This window comes from Rhinatrema bivittatum, chromosome 2, assembly GCF_901001135.1.
Source record: "Rhinatrema bivittatum chromosome 2, aRhiBiv1.1, whole genome shotgun sequence".
Lineage (NCBI taxonomy): Eukaryota > Metazoa > Chordata > Amphibia > Gymnophiona > Rhinatrematidae > Rhinatrema > Rhinatrema bivittatum.
The window spans coordinates 223,810,344-223,831,920 of NC_042616.1; the positions used below are offsets into that span (position 1 = coordinate 223,810,344).

The 21,577-nt window shown below is 44.3% G+C and overlaps 1 protein-coding gene across 4 annotated transcripts in view; it reads right to left on the reverse strand.

Moving 5' to 3' along the window:
- Nucleotides 1–21,577, reverse strand: part of ANKRD28 (ankyrin repeat domain 28) — an 805,300-nt gene that overhangs the window by 595,674 nt on the left and 188,049 nt on the right. For all 4 annotated transcript variants that reach the window (XM_029589217.1, XM_029589218.1, XM_029589216.1 and 1 more), the window contains exon 3: nucleotides 19,092–19,170. In XM_029589217.1, coding sequence (XP_029445077.1) covers nucleotides 19,092–19,170 — 79 coding nt within the window. The remainder of the gene's footprint in view (nucleotides 1–19,091; nucleotides 19,171–21,577) is intronic.

Genomic DNA, 21,577 nt, shown 5'->3' on the forward strand with positions numbered 1-21,577 from the left:
CATGTGGCCCTGGCTGACCAAAACTAACTTATATAGAGTCCAAATCTATTGCAGGAGGGTCTTCACCAGGCTCCTTAGCACAACAGTTTCATCAGAGAGGAATAATTGCTCCTGACCAAAGCTATCCATGCGCCCAAGAAATGAATCCTTTGGACAGAGATGAGGCTTGACTTGGCAAAGTTAACCAGCAATCCTAGGGATTGAAAGAGTTAAAAGGTTTTCTTCGGGGGTCTCCAGAACCCTAGACTGGGAGAACCCCATCGCCAATTAATTATCTAGGTAAAGGGAAGACACAAATTTCCAGCAAACACAGGTATACTGCTACCACTCACAGCCAGGCACTTGGTGAACATTCTCAGGGCTGCAGACAGGTGAAAGGGAAGAACCTTGTACTAGAAATGAACCCCTCCACTAAAATCTGAGATATCTACAGTAAAATCAATCAATTAAGATATGAGCAAAGGAATGCTTGAGGTTCAAGATGCACATCCAATCCTCAGGTTGAATTAATGGGAGAATCATGCGGAGGGAGTTCATTTTTAATTTCTCTTCAGTTAGTAGTCTGTTCACTTCATAAATCCAGGATAGATCTCAGTCCCTGATTTTCTTGGAGATGAGGAAGTAATGGAAATAAAACCCCTGGCTACACCCCCAGGAAGAAACTAGCTTTACTGCTGAAGGAGCGATTCCACCTCCTATCAAAGATGTGCAAACAGACGGGTCTGAATTAAAGATTGAGACCCTTCAGCAACTCTCCACTAGCCCTCCTGACCTGTGCTCCTCATCCAGGAGATCGGCGAGATCAGGGCAGAAGTCCTCTTTCTTTTTTCAAATAAAGTATTATCCTCTGCCGTCTCGCTTCTGTCAGCAATACCAGAGTTCTCGTGGTCATCCCAGGTAGCAAAGAGCTCTAAAGCCCCAGCCGGTGCCTCCGTCAGCTCCAGGGATGGGGTTTTGACTGGATCGTAAGGAAGCATAGCCCAGTTACCTGAACCTGAGGGCGCTGGATCTGCTGGTCAGGGGAAGGCTGCGGTTCTTTGCGAACCAGGGGCCCAGATAACATCAGACTCATGGGTTCTTTCCATTGTCCGTCACGGGACCCCAATTGTGAACGTATTGGATGACCTGCCAAATTGTCTTCCGAACACGTTTTGGGATCTGGTAGCACCAGCAAGAGGAGTGTGTCCTGCTGCTGCAACTGCTCGGCCACCTCCTGCACCTGCTTCCAGATGTCCCACGATTACTGGCTCATGTAGAGCTGGTAGGAGGGTCTGCGGGCAATAAGCATACTCCCTGGAAAACCTTCCTCCCATGAGCTTCCATCACTCTATGATCCTTCCCCAGGGGCACTGAGGAACAAGTCTTAGAACGCTTGGCTCACTTGAGAGCAGACTCGACCACCACTTGTCGAACCTGGGAGCCTTCAAGATATGATAGACTGTGTCCACCTTCTTGTTCACGGGGAGGCACTGAGAGTGGGTGTTCCTAATCCTCAACAGCATCTCCTTAAGGATCTCGTGCACTGAGACTGCCACGATTTTCATAGGAGACTCCACAAACTGAAGGATATTGAGCATTATGTACCTGGTATACTCTTTAGGTAATAACTGAAAGGGGATGGCCTCGACCATCAATCTAACAAAACCTGCGAAGGAGAGGTCCTCAGGTGGGAGACTTCCTTGGCTCCCTCTGGAGGAGATAAATCTGAGAGGAGACCATCAATGGGGACCGATGTCAATACTTCTTCGGCTTCCCTTGATGCTAAGCATGGGTCTTCCCAGTGCTAAGGCCAATGACGAGAGCCCAATATCCTTGGCCTAGAGGAGCTTGACAATGGCCAGTCTCTGGTGCCTCTATCAGCGGACGTCATCGATAGAACGACTGCCCCACTGATGTCAATGGCCCAGAGTCCATCGGTGCAGCTCTGTTGTCCCTCCATACCGATGCCTCTAATGCCAATTGCTGTCTTCTCCGACCTGAAGACACTCCATCTTATTAAGTCGGACTTTGCGTCCCTTCGGGGTCATCTGAGAGCACTTGCAGCAATCCCGGACATCATGCGATGCCCCCAGGCAGAGGACACATCTATCATGCGGGTCCATGATAGACATAATCATTGTGCACCGGAGGCATCGCTTAAAACTGGAGGTGGACATGACGGGACAAAAGAAAAGGAATGCAATGTCAAAATCAATGGTGACAGATGTCAATGGCCAGCAAGCACTGACCACGCCGCCAGCCCGTCAAAAACCCTATCTAGGGAGTTAGAGGGAAACTCAAGAGGGACCCGATGTTGATTGAAGGAGGCAGAGGAAAAAAAAAAAGGAAGAAAACCACGTGAAAAGTTTTTCCAACACAGACCAAGTACACCCAAAAAGAATAAGGCTCACTCAACCGCAAAGCAGCAGGCTCCACAGAAAAGAAGAGACTGAAGGAGATCCCACATGGACACATGATATAATGCATGCTGAGCATGCTCAAAGAGGCTAAGTCAAAGTTCTAGAAATTGACAAGTTTTCCATGCTGGGCACCATCTGATGTCACCCACGTGTGGGGACTACCATCCTGCTTGTCCTCAGAGAAAGTGTCTGATGGAAATCCATCACTGATACATGACTGATGATGAAGATGGTGATTGAGGAAAGGCCTCTGATGCATAGGAGAGGACATGCCCAGGAGGGAAGCTGATCTAACTGTAGCACCCTCCTCATCCTCCAGCTCAGGGTGGGATTCCCCAACTAAAGAGGCTTGTCAGGTGCAGGGAGACCAACATCTATGGCTGGCAACTCCTGCAGTGGCTATACATTAGTGGAGCTCCAGTTTGTGGAAAAAATATCTCCCATTTTAGAGAGAAGAGGCTTCAGGCATCTCTCCTGTCTTCAGTAATTAAGGAGGGAAAGACATTTTTCACCAACAAAATGAGCTGGTCCACTGGTTGTTGTGCTCTCTGGGCTGGAGCTGGAAGAAAGACATCCTCTTCAAAAACAATAGGCCTCTCTTCACTTGCTGGAACAGATCAGATATACTTGGCTCCAAAGAAAGATTAGGTTCCAAGGCATTTCATATTGATCTGGTTGGGCTCCACCCCAAAGTTTCTGTTGCCCACACCAGAGTGTTCTTGCCAGTTTCTTCAACACCAGAGATTTAACAGACAGAATCAACATCAGCATCTCATGTCTCCACACCATACAGAGTGTGCACTAGATGCCAAGTTCACCGATGGTGCCCTGGAGACACCAGTGTCCAGGTAAAAATAGAGCCAATAAGAGTCTATGTAGGCATTAAGTATAGCTGCCTGGGGAAAAAAAAAACAAAAAAAAAAAAACCTTTCCTTCCAAGAACATCCAAGGTTCTGGAACCCAGAAAAATGCTGTCTCTCTTCAAATCCAGAAGCTTCCTAGACAATATAAATCACATATGCTTTCTTAGTCACAAGAGCCACAGAGAAGGGCTTTTCCCCACATTCTTATCTATACCTTCTGAAGGATCTTGTGCACTGGGACTTCCACAATCTCCTAAGGAGATTCCATAAACTGTATAGTACCAAGCATCCTGTTCCTGGATTTATCCTCCTTTTTCATAGTAAATAGCATGGCCTCAACCATTCTGTGGATGAGTCCAGCAAAGGGAGGTACTCAGAAAGACACTTTTCTCTCTTCTGTAGAGAAAGGGGTCAGAGGGGAGACCTGTCAATTCTTCCCCTTCAGAGAAATCCCCAGACCTGTAGCCATATCTCAAGAATACTCCAAATCCGAGCTCCAAGTGATGAGAACCCAGATCTCACCTGGCCAGCAGACAAGGGCTCAGAGGGGAAAGTACTTGCCTGTTGGGGCCTGGATTCCAAAATTCTCCTGCATCTCGGGAAAGCTACTCCCCACCCCTCATAGGCTGGAGATCACCATTGGTGCAGCAGACACCAATGTCAATTCTCCTCCAAGAATCAACATCGATACTGAACTTCCAGGCAGCCGCTGGGATTCCAGCACTGGCTGGACCTCAGTCTGCATCAGCACTGATGCTCTCAATGCTGGTGGCACCAGTGCTTTGCATTGCCTTGTCCAAGGCCTGCTAGATCTTTCTAGTCAGCTCCTCTTCAAAGATTGCGATATCAACACAGGATGACAGGCAAAAGATATGGTCACATTCTCATGGGAAACCTGAGGTATCAACAGCAGATACCAGGACCCCTGGAAACTGTTGCGATTCCTGTAAATGCATCAAGCAGATCTCTTCTCCACGGGAATGCTTCGGGAATGGAATGCGCCCCCCCCCCCCCCAGCACTGTGCATCAATGAAGATAGATGGCAATGCTTCTTGGTCTTTGCTCAACTCTCAGCAACGAAATGCTTCTTGGTCTTTGCTCAACCCTCAGCAACCAGAATTCCTCATTGCCAAAGCGAAAGAGGCTGAATCATTTGCTTTTTTCAGGGAGAAGAAAGACACAGATTGTCTTTCTCTCCAATACTTCCCAGTGCTCGATGCTATCGGGGGTTCAATGTCCTCTTAGTTACAATGAACTACCAGCATCCAGTGTGGCTTCTGGGTCTGCTGATGTCAATGAAGATTCTGATGGATTGGTTTTACGGTTCCTGAAGTGCTTTTCCATGAGATCAAATCAGAACCTTTGCCCCCCTAGGACGAGACTTCTCGAAGTTGTGACTAGACTCCAGGCACAGGACCACCTATCATGAGGATCTGTGATAGACATGACCCTGTCACACAGGAGGTATCTCTTGAAGCTGCTTGTAACACTTATCTATTTGGGATACTGATGTAAAACCAACAGCAAAATCAAAAGACTCAATGACATACAATTGATGTCCCTCAGTATACTGGTTCTAGAGCAACACAAAAGAGCCCAAAAAGCAAACAAAGATCCAACTGAAAAATCTACCTAAGGATTGCTAAAAGGGAAGAATAAGACTACAGGACCCTGTGATGAAGGAATTCCTGCCCAGAGATTAAATCTAAGAATCCAGAGAGAGAAAAAGAGCAAAGATCCACAACCAGTAGAGCTCTGTTGAAAAGATGAGACCAAAGGTCCCCACATGGATGCATGGCATGCTCAAAGTTGTATAAATTTTGAGATAAAAGGTCAATGCTGGGCTCATCCAATGTCATCACCCACTTATGAGGACTGCCATCCTTCTTGTCCTTGGAGAAAAATAGAAATGAAATATCAGAAAAAGACCATATGACCTATCTAGTCTGCCCAAGTACAAACATCTTATTCTGAAAAGCAGGCAAGTATTCATAATTGCCTGCTTTTCAGAATAAGATGTTTGTACCTATATGAACACATAATATAAAACTCTAGCAATTCCACATAACAAGGAATGTCCCCTAATAGCAAATGAATGTTCATAGCACTTTATCAGGTCAGGTCCAACGGTGCTGGAAGCAAAAAGGAACAAAACAACTGAACCCAGCTCCCCCCCCCCCCCCCCAAATGAAGCAATAAAGTAAGTTATGTTCTGAGATTTCAACATTTTATACATAAGGTCTTAAGTTTTTCCCTAGATTTGGTGATAAAGTTATTTTTATAAACAGGATTTTCCAAGCAGCAAATAGCTTTAATAGTCACATCCTCATTAACAGGCTTCCCTTTTATATTTTTGTTTTCTCTCAATGAGTTCCTTTTTGCAACTTAGTCCACACCTACTTCCCCTCTAGCCTAAGATGAATCATTTTTTTAAATTTATAACAAAAAAAATAAATATATAATCCATACAGTAAACAAACATACAAGCAATTACAATAAACTAAAATTGTCTGTTTGATGTCCAAAGCCAGTCCCCTGAACTCCAATTTCACTCTTGTTTTAAAATGGTGTTCCTCAACCAGTGTGCCTTCACGCCTGATCAGGTGTGCCACAGAAAAGTCACCACTGCCTGATACTGAGATCCAGGCTCTGCTCTCAGTAATAAGAGACATCGGCAACTGCTCAAACATGTAGGAGCTCCTTTCTGAGAGCACGTATTGTCATGCATGCCACTTCTTCCTAGTTACAGCATGTGCCCCGGAGCATGGTAATTAATAGGCAGCTTGCCAGGCATGGATAGCTAGGTTCCACTTTCTTTGGGGCATACAGTGCCTTACCTTCCTACTGCATTTGAATAGCAGGACAATGCACAGATGGGTCATATAACTCCATCTTGTGCAGGCATACAGAATTCTTCTAAACCTATTCAATAAAAGCTTCTGATCACGTGCCAATTTCCTACGCACTGCAATATGTCCTACTCTCCAGTGTATTGAATAAATGAGCTTACTTTACAATTTGAAAAATGCAGTAGTAATAATAACTCTTGAATACAGAGGCAGGAACATTGTGTGGATCTTTGTACTGCTGCTATTAAAGATCAATTAGGTAAGCAATTATCTTTTCTTTAATAGAAAACAAGAATAACCATCTACACACACAGGACTACTTAGCTAAGGGTAGTCTTCAATTTAAAAGGGGGAAATAGGAGCAACACTCAAAAGTAAACTATATTTTTGTGAGAAGAAATCTTATCACTTCATTTTGCTTTTTTAAACCACAGAATATAGAACACAAAATCTAGAAACCAATAGAAATGGCTCACAGTAGTATAAGAGTTGATCTCTACTCCACAAACAGGCCTTGGAACAGACAATCCAAACCTAGAATCCCGACCACCAGCGGTTTTATAATACTGGATGTAGTAATTTTAAATGGACTGTTTCAATTGTTACCGGTTTTGTACATTGCCTAGATATTTTAATTGATCAAGTCTCTCATAAATATGATAAATAGTGACTGGTGGATCTGTGAACAAAGCTCCACATTCCAGCCTTGCATATCTCTTCGAAAGTCTCCACAGACTTAATGTGAGCCTTGACATGCCCATCAAAGAGTAGACCTGCAAGAAAGCAGAGCTGCTTACCTGTAACAAATGTTATAGGACAGCAGGTTGTTAGTCCTCACATGTGGGTGACATCAACAAATGGAGCCCGGCACGGAAAACTTTTGTCAGTTTCTAGAAACTTTGGCACACTGAGTATGCCCAGCATGCCACTAACCACACATCTATGTGAGGTCCCTTTTAAGTCTCGTAATATTGTATTATGAAAAAAATAAAAAATAAAATAGGAGACTTTTTTTGCCTAGAATTCCCCCAAGAGTACTATATGCATCGCTTTGCAGTTTTCCACTTTTAATTCCATCTGCCATTCAGATACCCAATCTCCTAGCCTCACAAGTTCCTTCTGCAAATCCACACAATCCACTGCAGTTTATACAACATTGAATAATGCTGTCTTATCTGCAAATTTGATAAAATCACTTATTCGTATTTCCAGATCATTTATGAACATGTTAAAACAGCACATGTTCCAGTACAGATCCCTGTGGTACTCCATTAATGACCTTTCTCCATTTGGAAAGCAGACCCTGTCACAGGTCCATAATAGGATACTGCCTCTTATCCCATGAGTTTTTTAATTTCTTGAGGTCTCATGCATGGGGGACTTTCTGAAAATCCAAACACTATAATCAACTGACTAGCAAAATCGCTCATTTGTAACAAGTGTTCTCCATGTACAGCAGGATATCAGTCCTCACAAGTGGAGGAAATCATTCAATGGAGCTTGGCCCGAAATGTTTATGTCAAAAGGTTTCTGGTCACAGCTGAAAAAAATGAACTAATTAGTTTGTATGAAGAAAATTTGATCTCCTCTATATCATTATGTTTCTGCGGACACCTGAAGACTGTTTCTATACTTACCACTTCTTTGTTGTATACTAAATAGAAATTATTGAAATAAAAAAAAACAAGTTTCTAGAACTTTCAATGGGCATGCCCAGCATGCCAACACACCATGTGACTATGCAGGGTCTCCTTCAGTCTTGTATGTTATCATATTTAAAGGAAGCCAACTTAAGGGGAGGTGGGTGGGTTTCGTGAAAACTGATATCCTGCCATCCTCAGAGAATATGGTCATAGATAAGCAACTCTAATTTTTCTGAGGACAGTCCTCACAAGTGGGGAATCCTTAGCTACAGATTGCCCCAAATGGAAATAGTTTTCACTTTTTTTTCAACAGGCACAACATACTGATGCCTCTAATGCCAATGGCTCAGTCTTCTCCGACCTGAAGACACTCCATCTTATTAAGTATTTTTTATTTTTTTACATTTTATCTTATTTATGAGGGCAGCCTGGAACAAATACAATGGGCCCTAGGAAGGAGTGGAGTTGTGTTCTATACCTCAAACAAATTCTGCAGGACAGACTGGACAAACCTACTGTTGTCTCAGCCATCCCTGGCTAAACAGTGGTGAGATGCCAATGTGTGGAGAGAAATCCATGTCGCAGCTTAACAGATCTCCTCCATTGGGCAGATCGTAGGTGAGCCACCAACAATGCCATGGCTCCAACAGTGTCAATCTTGATATGGCCCACCAGATTCAGGCCCGCTTGAGCATAATAGAAGGAAATGCAATCTATTATCTAACTGAATAAAATCTGTTTGGCATAAGTAACCACCAATTTGTTGATGTCAAAACAAATAAAAGCTGGGTGGACTTTCAATGGGCTTCAGTCTGCTTCAGGTAGAAGGCCAAGGCTCTCTTGTAGTCCAAACTGTGCAGTGCTTGCTCACCTTGGTGGACATGTGGCCTGGGAAAAAATGCTGCAAAGACAATAGACTGGTTAAAATGACACTCAGACACCACCTTAGGCAACTTGGTATAGGGTACATAAATTACTAGTGCCCGACACTCACAACCCTGCTTGCTGTGGATGTCCACCAAAAATACAACCTTCCAGGTCTGGTACTTCAGGTCAAAGAAGTGCAGTGGCTTAAAAGGAGTTTTCATCAGCTGGGACAAAACCACACTGAAGTCCCAAGACACTGCTGGATGTCTGATGGGAGGCCTAATGAAGTAAGTCCCACATACACTGGACAAGCTGAAGCTGTACAGAGTTTCTATATGCTGGTGGTAAACGTCAACTGCAATAAAGTGAATTCTTACTGAGTTGGTCTTGAGACCAGACTTGGACAAATATAGAAGGCACTTAAGCAGATTTTGTGTGGAGTGGGAGAAAGGGTCTAGGGTCCTCTGCTCACATCACAAAGCAAATCTCTTCCATTTTAATTTCCACAGGGCTTCCTAATGGAATCCAAAATAACTTGAGACACATCAGAGAGATTGAGAATTACTACTTACCTGATAATTTCATTTTGTTTAGGCCAGATGAATCCAGAACCAGTGGGTTACGCACTTCTACCAACAGATGGAGATGGAGCTGACATCACAGTCAACCCACCAGTATTCTCTGCAAAAGCCAACTGTGGACAGGCTAACAAAAACTAGATTAACACCAGATAGCCATTCGAGTACTCCGTCGCCAGGAAAAAATGAGCTCAGACAAAATGTATTAACAATGGTCTGGGGATTAGATTAAAACTTACCAGTAAACCCTGGACCATGTAGCCATGCAGGAGGACCATAGCACAATTATTCAGCAGCCAAGGGCAGGAAGCTGGATTCATCTTGTCTATCCTAAAGAAAAGGAAATTATCTGGTAAGTAGTAATTTCTCATTTCTTAACATCTAAACAAATGAATCCAGAACCAGTGGGATGTACCCAAGCTACTCTTGAATAGGTCAGGAGGCTGCCCGCAGTTTAATCAAAACCACATGTGCAAAGGCTGCGTCCTCCCAGGCCTGCACATCCAGACGAAAATACTTGGAAAAGGTGAGTAAGGAGGATCACGTCGCAGCTCGGCAAATGTCTACAGGAGATAATCTAAGCTCTGCCCATGACACTGCCTGAGCCATAGAGAATGAGTCCTAATCTGTCTAAACAATGGCTGCTCAGCATCCACATACGCAGCCGTGACTACCACATTACTTTAGTCAGCTATTGTAGCCCGCGAACCCGGCTCGCCTTGTTTGCCTCCATTGTGGAGGACAAACAGGAGATCAGTCTTCCTGAGAGGTTTACAAATTCCAGATACCACACAATATGTCTCTTAACATCCAAGGATTGCAACAGGCAATATTCCTCCACAACTCTCTCTCTATCCAGACACAGCGAAGAAATGGACTGATTCAAGTGCAAATCCAAGACCACTTTTGGCAAAAAAGGAAGGAACAGTACGTAGCTGTATCGCTCCTGGAATCACTCAAAGGAACAGCTCATGGCAAGACAAGGCCTGCAGCTCGGATATTCTACGCGCAGAACAAGTCGCCACAAGGAACACTATTTTCAAAGTCAGTAACCGCAAAGAAAGGCTACGCATCGGTCAAAACTTAGGGCCCACTAAGAAATCCAAAACTGGATTGAGACTCCACAAGGGCACCGGAAACCACAAGGGAGGATGAAGATGTTTCACTCCTTTCAAGAAACGGGCCACATCTGGATGAGCCGACAAGGGTTCACCATTCACATAAACCCTGAAACACAAACAAATTCTGCAGGACAGACTGGCCAAACCTACTGTTGTCTTGGCCATCCCAGGCTAAACTGTGGTGAAATGGAGAGACATCCACGTCGCAGCTTAGCAGATCTCCCCATGGGGACAGATCGCAGACGAGCCACCAACTATGCCATGGCTCGGGCTGCTACCTGTACCTTTAATGAATTATGGTCAGACTTTATTCCAACCATCCTGTAAAAATTTCAAAATGAGTAGGATCTGAACTGAACAAGGAAGAACCCCTCGATCTTTTCGCCTCACAAATCTCCTACATTTTTTTGGAAGTGAAGAATAAACATGTGGACAAAGGTGAACATGTGAATAAAGGTGGTGTATTTGGATTTTCAGAAGGTGTTTGCGGTGGGAACTATACCTGCCAAGGCCAGAAGGGTGCCACGAGAATCATGGTCCCGCATGAAATGGCCAATGAGGGACTGGACCGAAACAGGCGTACCAGCGACCCCTTGGTAGTATGTGCTGACCACGCTGAGGTGCACTGTGACAGAACTGGTCTGGAGTCCCAACTCGGACAAGTGCCACAGGTATTCCAGCAGCCTGGGGAGAGGGCACCATGCCCTCCGCACCAGATGGACAAGTGTTTCCATTTTGAGCTGTAGGACTTCCTGGTCAAAGGTTTCCGGAATTCGATCAGGACCCGGGAAACACCATCCGAGAGCTGTAAGGGCTGGAGGATTATGCGCTCAACATCCAAGCCATGAGGGCCAGTGCCCGGAGGTTTGGGTGGCACAGAGTGCCCTGGTTCTGCGATATGAGGTCAGGAACCCTCCCTAGTGGGATGGGCGCACGCACCAATAGGTCCTGGAGAAGTGGGAACCATACCTGCCAAGGCCAGAAGGGTGCCACGAGAATCATGGTCCCCTGTCCTCCTGAAGCATTGACAGAGTCTTCGAGATGAGCGGGAAAAGTAGTTACGCATACAGGAGACCCTGCCCCCACTGAAGGGAGAAGGCATCGCAGGCCGGATGGTAGTTCCCTGCTACTAGGGAGCAGAATCTGCTCATCTTGTGATTGAGAGGGGAGATGAACAGGTCCACATCCGGCGTACCCCAGTGGCGTACCCCGCGAAGGGGGACCAGACAAGGATCTGGAACACAACTCGACAGATCGAGGAAACAATTTGAAAAAGTTGGAGCCCCATGGACCACAAAGCAACTGCACCGTGGAAAAGAAGAGACTGAAGGGGGACCCTCAAGTGGACAGTAGCAGGCTGGGCATGCTCAGTCTGCTAGCCAAAATTTCTAGAAACTTTTGACAATAGTTTTCCATGCCGGGTTCCATCAGATGATGTCACCCATATGTGAGGACTACCATCCTGCTTGTCCTAGGAGAACTCCCAGAACAAGGGGAAACTGTGTCATGTTTTAGAAGCCCCTCTTAAGTGCTAGCAATTCCTGCCTTTCAGTAAAGAATCTAATGTTAAGTACGAATGTGGCTGTGTATGGCTTGCAGTTATCTGATTCAAGCACCTCGAAAAGATGCTTCTGAGATGTCCCCTATAACCCCATTTGTTTGGAAAGAACCTGAAGCTATGCAACGGAGGGAGCTCAACAGTTTCATAAGATCTGATATGGCATTGGACCTCTCAGTGACAGTACTGAGGTCTTCTTTCCGATCTACAAATAATTTCATTATGGCCTGAGAGTTTAATCAGTACCTTGAGATGACCTCCTTCTCTGGAAGACCCAGTAATGTGGTGCAGGTATGAAAGATGCACTCCCTGTGGTGGGCTCAGTGTCACCTCCTGCATGGTGATACTAGACTTTAACCCTGCTGACCCACCAGTACCTGTTTCTGCTCTGCCCCCTGTGCTAGGGACTTCTCTATGTGGCATCTCTGTTTCCCTTCCCACTTGGTGCTGCTGAATAGCTGCCTGTGTACCAATACTACTACATAGCCACCTAACACTGAGGCTCCTGGAATCCTGGCCTGGTAATTTAAGATTTCTTTTTATTGTTGCAGGCCTCTATAGACAGGTCTGGGAGAAACTGAAAAAACAACGTGTGATATTGCCCGTTTTCACATTATTTTGTGTAAAAAAAAAAAAACCAAACAAACAAAACCCTATCCCAAAATGAAAAGACGTACTTATTTTTTGCACTATTTCATCCAAAAACGCATATTATTCTAACGCAAGAAGACAAAAGGGACTTTCATTTCCATGGAATTTGCTTATCTGCATGCTCATTTGCGATTTTATTTTTTTGCACGTGCACTGCAGGCAAACAAAATTATGCAATAACATAGTAAGTGACCGCCTAAGTTTGCACCTGATGCAATGGAGGGTGAAGTGACAAATACTTTCCTCCAAACCATGTGCTTCTACAAGACTGTTTTTCCCTATAATCTAGTTTAAAAGCTTCTCTTTCTCTCCTTTTAAAAAGTTAGCACTGGCAGCCGGGTCCACTCTGGTTAACATGAAGCCCAACCCATCAGAATAGGCTACCCATCCCCCAGAATGTTGCCCAGTTCCTAACGAATCGAAAGCTTTCTTCCCTGCATCATTGTCCTATCCACGCACTGATAAACTGGAGCTCTGCTTGCATCTAAGGCCCTGCTTAAACTTTTTCAGAAGCACTCTGTTTTAAAGTATTCTGGAAATTTGCTCTCAGAGAACAGTTAAATTCAAACTACTGTGTAACAATATGCAGCAGTGTACCTGCATTTTTTAAAGACAGGAAAACAGAAAAGGTCAAATTGGCAAATAAATTCCATATTCATCAATATTAAAATGTCTTTTGTTCCATTTTAAAAGTAATCAACATGACACTATGTATTCTCAATTCAGTCATTAAATTATCTATATATGCCAAAATTGTGAGAACAAAAATGAGCATTTCTCCCTTTAAACATTTTTTACAAGAAAAGCAAGTTTGCTTACCGTAAACGGTGTTTTCCGTAGATAGCAGCTGAATTAGCCATGCTGTCTGGGAGTCCCCAGCTGAGTATTGAGCATAGTAGGCATATGGTCCTTTGTATGTCAGTTATCGCTCAATACAGAATAGGATGTGGACAGTTCTAAAGTGATTGAACTAATTAAGGGTTCTTTTGGAGAATTATCTGCCCCATTTTTGTGTCATCCCACGCCTGTTTTTCCAAGCAGTAGTGGGATGCGAAGGTGTAAAGTGAAGACCATATGGCTGCTTTGCAGATATCTAAGAGAGATACATCATGAAAATAAGCAACGGATGCAGCCATGGCACGAATCTGGTGTGCTTTGGGTGTGGCAGATAATGATTCCGAACGCTTTTGGTAACAGAAATGTATGCAGTTGGTAAGCCAGGAAGATAATGTTCTCTTTGATACAGGAAGACCTGGCGCGTTCAGATTAAATGAGAGGAAGAGTTGTGAAGGTCTTGTAGGAGATAGAGTGTGTTGTTTATAATATGCAAGAGCACGTTTACAGTCTAAGGAACGAAGATGCCGCTCGCTGTTGTTTGCGTGTGGTTTAGAATGAAAGATCGGTAGTGTTATGGTTTGGTTTACATGAAAGGTGGAAACTACCTTAGGTAGAAAGTTAGGGTGTGTACATAGTGTAACTTTGTCATGGTAGAATTCCAAGTAAGGAGAACAGTGAGCCAGTGCCTGAAGTTTGCTGATTCTTCATGCGGAAGTTCGGGCAATTAAGAACATTACTTTCCAGGAAAGGTATCTAGGATGGCAGCTGTGCATTGGTTCAAAGGGTGGTAGCATACGTTGTTCCAAAACTGGGTTAACATCCCAAGGCACTGGGGGTTTCTTGATTGGAGGTCATAAATGTAGAATGCCCTTCATAAATCGGGAAACTAGAGCATGACATGTTATAGATTCTCCATTGAGAGGAGTGTGATACCCGGATATCGCGCTGAGATGAACACATAAGGAAGCGGTGGCCAAATCTTGGAGGTGGAGGTAAGTCAATAGCCTTTCAGGTGGGCATGTGAGTACATCAATGTCCATAGAGGAACACCATGTGGCATAATGTTTCCACTTATGTTGATAGTTCAGATGGGTGGATAGTTTCCTTGAAGCTACTAAAATATCTTGTAGTTGTGGAGATATGTTTAGGTTTTGGAACGTGAGCCGTTCAATCTCCATGCAGTGAGATTCAAGGATGTGTGGAGTGGATGGAGAAGTGAACCCTTTTGCTGGGTGAGAAGAGTGGGGGCGTTCCCCAGAGGAATTGGTCTGGAGATCGATAGTTGGAGTAGGTAAGAGTACCATGGTTGACGTGGCCATGCTGGCGCAATCAGAATTAGGTCCGTTTTGTCCTCGATGCACCTCTGTATTGTGCGAGAGATCTGATGTTGAGACCAATCCAGTAGGAATGCGTCTTGTATCAGACAGTGAACACTGGAGTAAACTAAGCATAAGAGGGGAACCTTTCTGTTACGTTCTGTTGCAAAAAGATCTATTTGGGGAAGATCCCAAATTGAAATATCCGGTCAGCCACGCGTTGGTCTAGTTCCCATTCGTGTGGGTGAAAATTTCTGCTCAACTTGTCTACTTTGGAATTGTTGATTCCAGGAATATCTGTGGCTTGTAGGGAGATTCCCCTGCTGTGAGACTAGTCCAGGATCTCTACCATTTCTTTGCAGAGGTTCCATGAACTGGACCCTCCTTGCTTGTTTACTTAAAACATTGCCACTTGGTTGTCGGTATGGATCACGACGACATGTTGCCGTAGCTTGTGTCTGAAAGCTCGAAGAGCGTATTTGATGGCTCGTAGTTCCAGGAGATTGATGTGGTAAGTGCGTTCCTGGAACGACCACAATCCTTGAGTTTGTAGGTTGTCAATATGGGCTCCCCATCCTGTGGGGAAGGAATCTGTGGTAAGAATCAATTGATGCCGAGGAGGCCTTAGTGGTGAGCCTTCTGTCAATGCTGGTGGGCGAATCCACCATTGAAGGTCCGTTTTCATGCTGTTGGTTAGTCTCACTTGGGTGGACAAAGGGCTTCGGAATTGAGACCATTGGTGTTTTAAACCCCATTGAAGGTGACAGATGTGAAGTCTTGTGTTCGGGACTACATATGTATATGCTGCCATATGACCCAGGACAGTCAAGATTTGGCAGGCAGAGGTAGTCGCAAGATTTATGAGATGTTGGGCTAGAAAAATAAGCACTATGGCCCGGGGTTGAGGCAAGAAAGCTTTGTCCTGAATGGTGTTTATGGATGCCCCTATGAAGTCCAAGGTCTGGGTAGGTTGAAGATGAGATTTTTCGTAATTTATCAGGAGACCCAGATTGTCTAGGCAATTGATTGTTTGAATTAAACTGTTTCGGAGAAGATGGAGTTGGGGCTACTAGTAGCCAATCGTCCACATAAGGAAATATTTGAATCCCCCGACGATGGGGGTGTGCCACCTCTACCACTAGGCATTTCATAAATACCCTGGAAGCAGATGAGAGACCGAAGGGAAGGACTTTGTATTGAAAATGTCTTTTTCCTACCTGAAAGCATAGGTAATTCCAAGATTTGGGATGCATTGGGATATGAGCATAAGCATCCTTTAAATCTATGGATCACATCCAATCCATGGGTTGCAGGAATGGAAGAATTGATTTGAGAGAAGTCATTTTTAGTTTTTCTTTCCGAATGTGTTTGAGGAAGTGTAGGTCCAGAATTGGACGTAGACCTCCGGATTTCTTGGGAATGAGGAAGTATTTTGAATAAAATCCCCTCAGATGTTGGGAGGGGTGTACTTCCTGTACATAGTGTTGTTGAAGTAAGTGACTGACCTCTTGAAGGAGAATCTCCCAATGAATACTCTGAGATCTTTTGGTACTCAAATGCAGAAGACAAGGCGGGAATATAAAATTGAGGGAATACCCGTCTCTTATGTTCAGGATCCAGGAATCCGTTGTGATATTGGCTCCATTGTGTGAAGAAGTGGGAAAGTCGACCTACTATCTGGGCATGTAGTGGTGGCGGAATCATTTCTAAAAAGCTCTATTGGTTTTTAGGGGGTTGAGGGTCTGTAGTCTGGCATGGTTGACATGGTGCATGTGGGCGTTGATGAGAAGCTGGTTGTTGGAAAGGCTGTTGGCGGTTTGATTGATATGGTTGGGGCCTATAGGTAGTATAAAGCCGATATTGACGTCTCTGGTAAGGTTTTTTATATGAACCGAATTGATGTTTAGATGATGAAGAATCATGTTGAGTTAAGGAAAGTACAGCTACTTTCTGCTCTTTTGACTTCGCCACAGTTTCTGTAAGTTAATCCCCGAATAAGTTATCGCGGCGACAAGGTAGGTTGGTCAGCTTATGGTGAACATCTTCACGTATTGCACTTGCACGTAACCATGCCAGTCTCCTGGCTGCTATAGCCAGGTTATTTATTATTTGTTAAATATTATTGATATTTCACTGTTCCTTGTAATAATGTTCATTGGTTGATTGTTATTGTTCAATGTTCTATGTAAAAAACCCTGGTCTAACCTCCCAGACCAGGGCAACCTTTTTGTTACTTGTAAACCGGATTGATTTGTATTGCATACAGGAATTCCGGTATATAAAAATTAAAAATAAATAAAATAAATAAATATAGCATTATCTGTTGTTTTTGCAGAGGTTTCAAACTCCTCAAATGGAACGTACCAGATGCCATAGCCCCTCTTCCATATCATGGAATTCAGATGGAATTGTATTATCTGCCGAGCTTTGTTGTAGCAAAGGTTTTAAGGACTGAAGGCATTCAAAAAGATACTGAGCTACATAAAATTGATGGTTCTGTATCTTAGCGTTAAGGATTCCCGATTGGTACGCTTTCCGTGCAAAGTCATCCAGATTTTTGTTGTTTTTGCCAGACGGATTATTTGAATGTAAGGGAGATTTGCGTGCCTTTTGCATGGCTGATTCAACCACGACAGACGCGTGCAGTAACTGCACATTGGTGTAAAAAGGGGAATCTCGCATCCTATACTTCAAATCCGTCTTTCTTGAAGTTGGAGTCGTGGAATTTGGAGAATCCCAAATCTTTTCCAAAAGAGATTCCAGCACTGGATGAGAAGGGAGTACTGTAGGTTCAGCCAGAGTATCAAATATTTTTAATACATCAAACATCTCTTGTCTAGGGTCGGGAATCTTTTTCGTTTCTACTCCCAATCTATGACCAACTTTCTCTAAAAGATTGGGAGTATGTGAGATCCTCCGGTGGTGATACTGGTTCTGGAGGCAATTCCTGTGGGTCAGACAGTTAGCCAGTTGACAACCCTGGTGATGAAGATGGAGTAGGAGAATCTACTGGCCGAGGGGATTGTCTGCTAGGCAGCATCTTTGGTGCTGGCCCAGGTATAGGTGATGAAGGCACCTCCGTCGGTGGATCTGGGGTTGGTTGATTTTGCTGCTGAACTGATGTTAGAAATTGTGACAAGATAGAGGTAATCTGTGTCAGTGTATCAGAAGCCGAAACTGATGTGGAGGGTCTGATATTCGGTCCTTGACCCGACTGAGGCACGGCTGCCTTAAGGATGTCCTGGTTCGGTCCTTGTGGACGTCCAATATCCTCAGGTGGATAAGGGAGTTTGGAATGTAGAGGTTCGTGATATAAGGGTCTTCTACGATCTTGAGATGCTATAGAAAGTCCTGAAAAAACATCAGATGAATGGGAAGAGGCCTCTGATAATTGTGGTGGAGATAAGGAATCCTCCGAGTCCACCACTAAGAGTGGGGATGGGCTCCTAGGCCTTTTATGACCTGATGTATGTTTTTTATATTGTTTTACAGGTTGCCGAGGTGTAGATACGCTGCTGCACTGATCTTCCTTAGGTGCTTCGAGGTGTCGACGCTCTTCAGATGTTTTGGTGCGCCGGTGCTTCTCCGCTGCATCGGTGCTGCCCCAATGCGTCAGTACGTTGATCTTTCCCAGAGGCATCGGGCACCGCTGAGTCGGCCTATCTAAAGGTCTCGACGCGTCCGAAGCAGGCTGTGTCAGCGGCATGTCCCCAGCAGCTTGCATCAAAGGATTTTTAGTTTTCTTTTTCTGCTTGAGGCCTGGAGGGTCAGCAGAAGCAGACCTCTAAAGGGCATGGGTCTTAGGGGTTGACTGCGGTCCCGGAGCCGACCTGGCTGAAGCGTCAGAGGGGGCATACGAGCCCGTTGCCTCCTCTCTGAGCTGGGTAATCCGCGCTGCTCTCTGGCGCTGTGCCCTTGGGGGACATCCGTCCACAATCAGTACAGTTTACCTGATCATGTTTTGGACCAAGGCAAATGTAACAAAATTGATGTCTGTCGGTTACAGATATTATTTTGCCACAGTCACAGAATTTAAAACCTGGACGAGGCATGATGTAAGTATTCTGTAATGAAATTTGAAGTTTTGAAGAAATAATTGAAGTTTTTCTCTTCACAGCAACCTTTCCTCACAAGAACTGTAGAGCTCTGCGTGCGATCAGTCGCGCGGAAAAAAACAGACTGAGGAGCTTCGAGTAGGCACAGGCAGGAGACAACACCTCATCTAAAGACTTTGGGTATTCTTAGAGAGCTCTGCCACCTAGTGGCACGGAGGACGTACCCAGATAGCACGGCTAATTCAGCTGCTTATCTATGGGAAAATTATTGCATTAGCATCTAGGTGCTAGATGGAAATGCTTATTGTGTTTATTTTTTTTACTTAAAATCTTGTGAAATAAACATGAACATACCAGATAATATAAGTAGTTCAATAATTTCAGCATCTCCCAGATACGCAGCAGCATGTAAAGGAGTCCTCTTTTCATTATCCTGTGGTAAGAAAAATAGCTACATTTTATTTACTTGTACAATCTGAAGCACAGAGTATAAATAAGGCTGTTTAAAAGTAAAGGATTCTTCAGTATTAAAAAATGAACACATTAGGAAGCAAATACATTTAGAAATAAGATTCTAATATTGTCAATGTTTTAATTTATTGTTCCAAAACTCGAGTGCAATGTGTGTATGGCTGTTGGTTGTATTATGAGGTGTGTATAATAGTCTTGAAAAAGAACAAGTATATGTGGTGACCCTGGGCTATTGTTAGTTTTAGTAAAATTTTGGATATGAAAATGTGTATACAAAAGAAATGTTCAAAATTGTATTACAAATAAAATTGTAAAGTATATTTTCTCCCTCTTTCTATATCATATTTATGTTTATTCATTTTGGAGGTGAGCCTACTGAACAAACCTTTCCTTTACCTATCTAAAACTCTTGTGTCATGTGCAACAGTTTGATAGTGGTAATATCCCTACATGTTATCCTCTTAGAGTACTGACTGTATAAAGCAATTCTGCTTACTGTAAAAGGTGTTTTCCATAGATAGCAGGATGAATTCGCCATTACATGTGGGTGACATCATCCGGTGGTACAGAATGGACTAGTCTTTCCATGCTAATAGAGCTTTAAGCTCTGAGCATGTGTGAGAGTTCCCACAGCCTCCTCAGTCTACATCAGAGCTAAATCTAGCCATGTAGTCGACTATTCCATGGTTAATTCATCCTATCTATGGAAAATACAATTTACAGTAAGCAAACTTGCTTTTTCCCTTCGATAAGCAGGCTGAATTACCATCATAATTGGGGTGTCCCAATCAGACTTGCAACAGAGCGATTGCTGCATAAGCAATCTGGACTCCAAAATCTTATGTTCATGAAGGGGAGAAAATCATTTATCCCTTAGACTGCAAAAGAGCAGAAAAAAACTCAGACACATTGTAATTCTTCTCAGTTCTTTGAGTTATATGATGCTAACAGACTATGCACTGCCAGTTATCAAGTGCACATTGTCCAGCTGGATAGCAGAATGCATTCAACACTGCTATACCTTGGCAGTGTGCAGACAAAAGACTCCATCAAAGCTCATCAAGTGAGAGCTATGGTCTCTTCCATTGTTCAGTTGTGAGAAATATCTTTCAGAGGCATCTTGCAAAGCTGCAACTTGGTTGTCAGTTTACACATTTTACTCCTGGGGGGAATTCTGCGCACAAAAACTGAAAATTCTGCAAAATTCTGCAAACTTTATATTGGTCAAAATAACAATTTACATGAGTCTTTAAGTTATTACATTTTAAATTATTACAGAAAAAAGTTATTACTTAAAGTTGCAGAATTTTAAATATTTTGAGCAGAATTTCCCTAGAAAATCATTGTAAGTGTCCCTTCCACATACACACACCCTCAAAGGCTCCCTCACACACATCCCCTCATACAGGGCCCTCTCTCTTGCATACACACCCACACAAGCTCCCTTTCTCTTTCACACGTACATCCTCACACAGGCTACCTATGTCTCTCTCTCACGCAGCCCTTTACACAGGCTCTGTCTCACAAATACACAATCCCTTCACACAGGCTAGCACCCTCACACAATCCCTTTTTCATACACACGAGCTCCCAATCTCTCACACACATACACACTCCTTCACAATTATCCTCATATAGACTCCCTCTCTCTGAAACCCACACTCAAGCATCCCTCCAGCCCCCCCCTCTCTCACTTCCCATGCTCTCTCACACCCTCCTGCTCTCTGTCACCCTCCCCTCATATAGGCTCCCTCTCTGAAACCCACACAAGCATCCCCCCCACTCCCCCCCTCTTACCAACCAAGCTGTTTCTCACCCTCCCCTACACCCTCTCTCCTCATATAGGCTCCCTCTCTGAAACCCACACTCAAGTATCCCCCCAGCCCCCCTCCCTCACCTCCCATGCTCTCACACCCTCCTCTCATATAGGCTCCCTCTCTGAAATCCACACTCAAACATCCCCCCACTCCCCCTCTTACCAAGCTGTCTCTCACCCTCCCCCCACACCCCCTCTCCTCTCACATACACATTCTCTCTCTCACCGGCATCCCCCTCCCCTCATATAGGCTCCCTCTCTCTGAAACCCACACTCAAGCATCCACCCTCCTCTCTTACCTCCCATGCTCTCTCTCACACCCTCCCCCCCCCCCCTCTTACCAACCACTCTCTGTCACCCTCCCCTCTCTCTCACACACACTCTCTCTCTCACTGGCATCCCCCCCCCCCCATGCTCTCTCTCACTCTCTCCTCCCCGACACACGTTCTCTCTCTCACCGGCATGCCGCAGGACGTGCTCCGTTCAATGCAAAGATGAAGGTCCAGCGCGCCATTCGCAGCAAAAAGGGAAGGCCCCTCGTGTGCCGCAAACG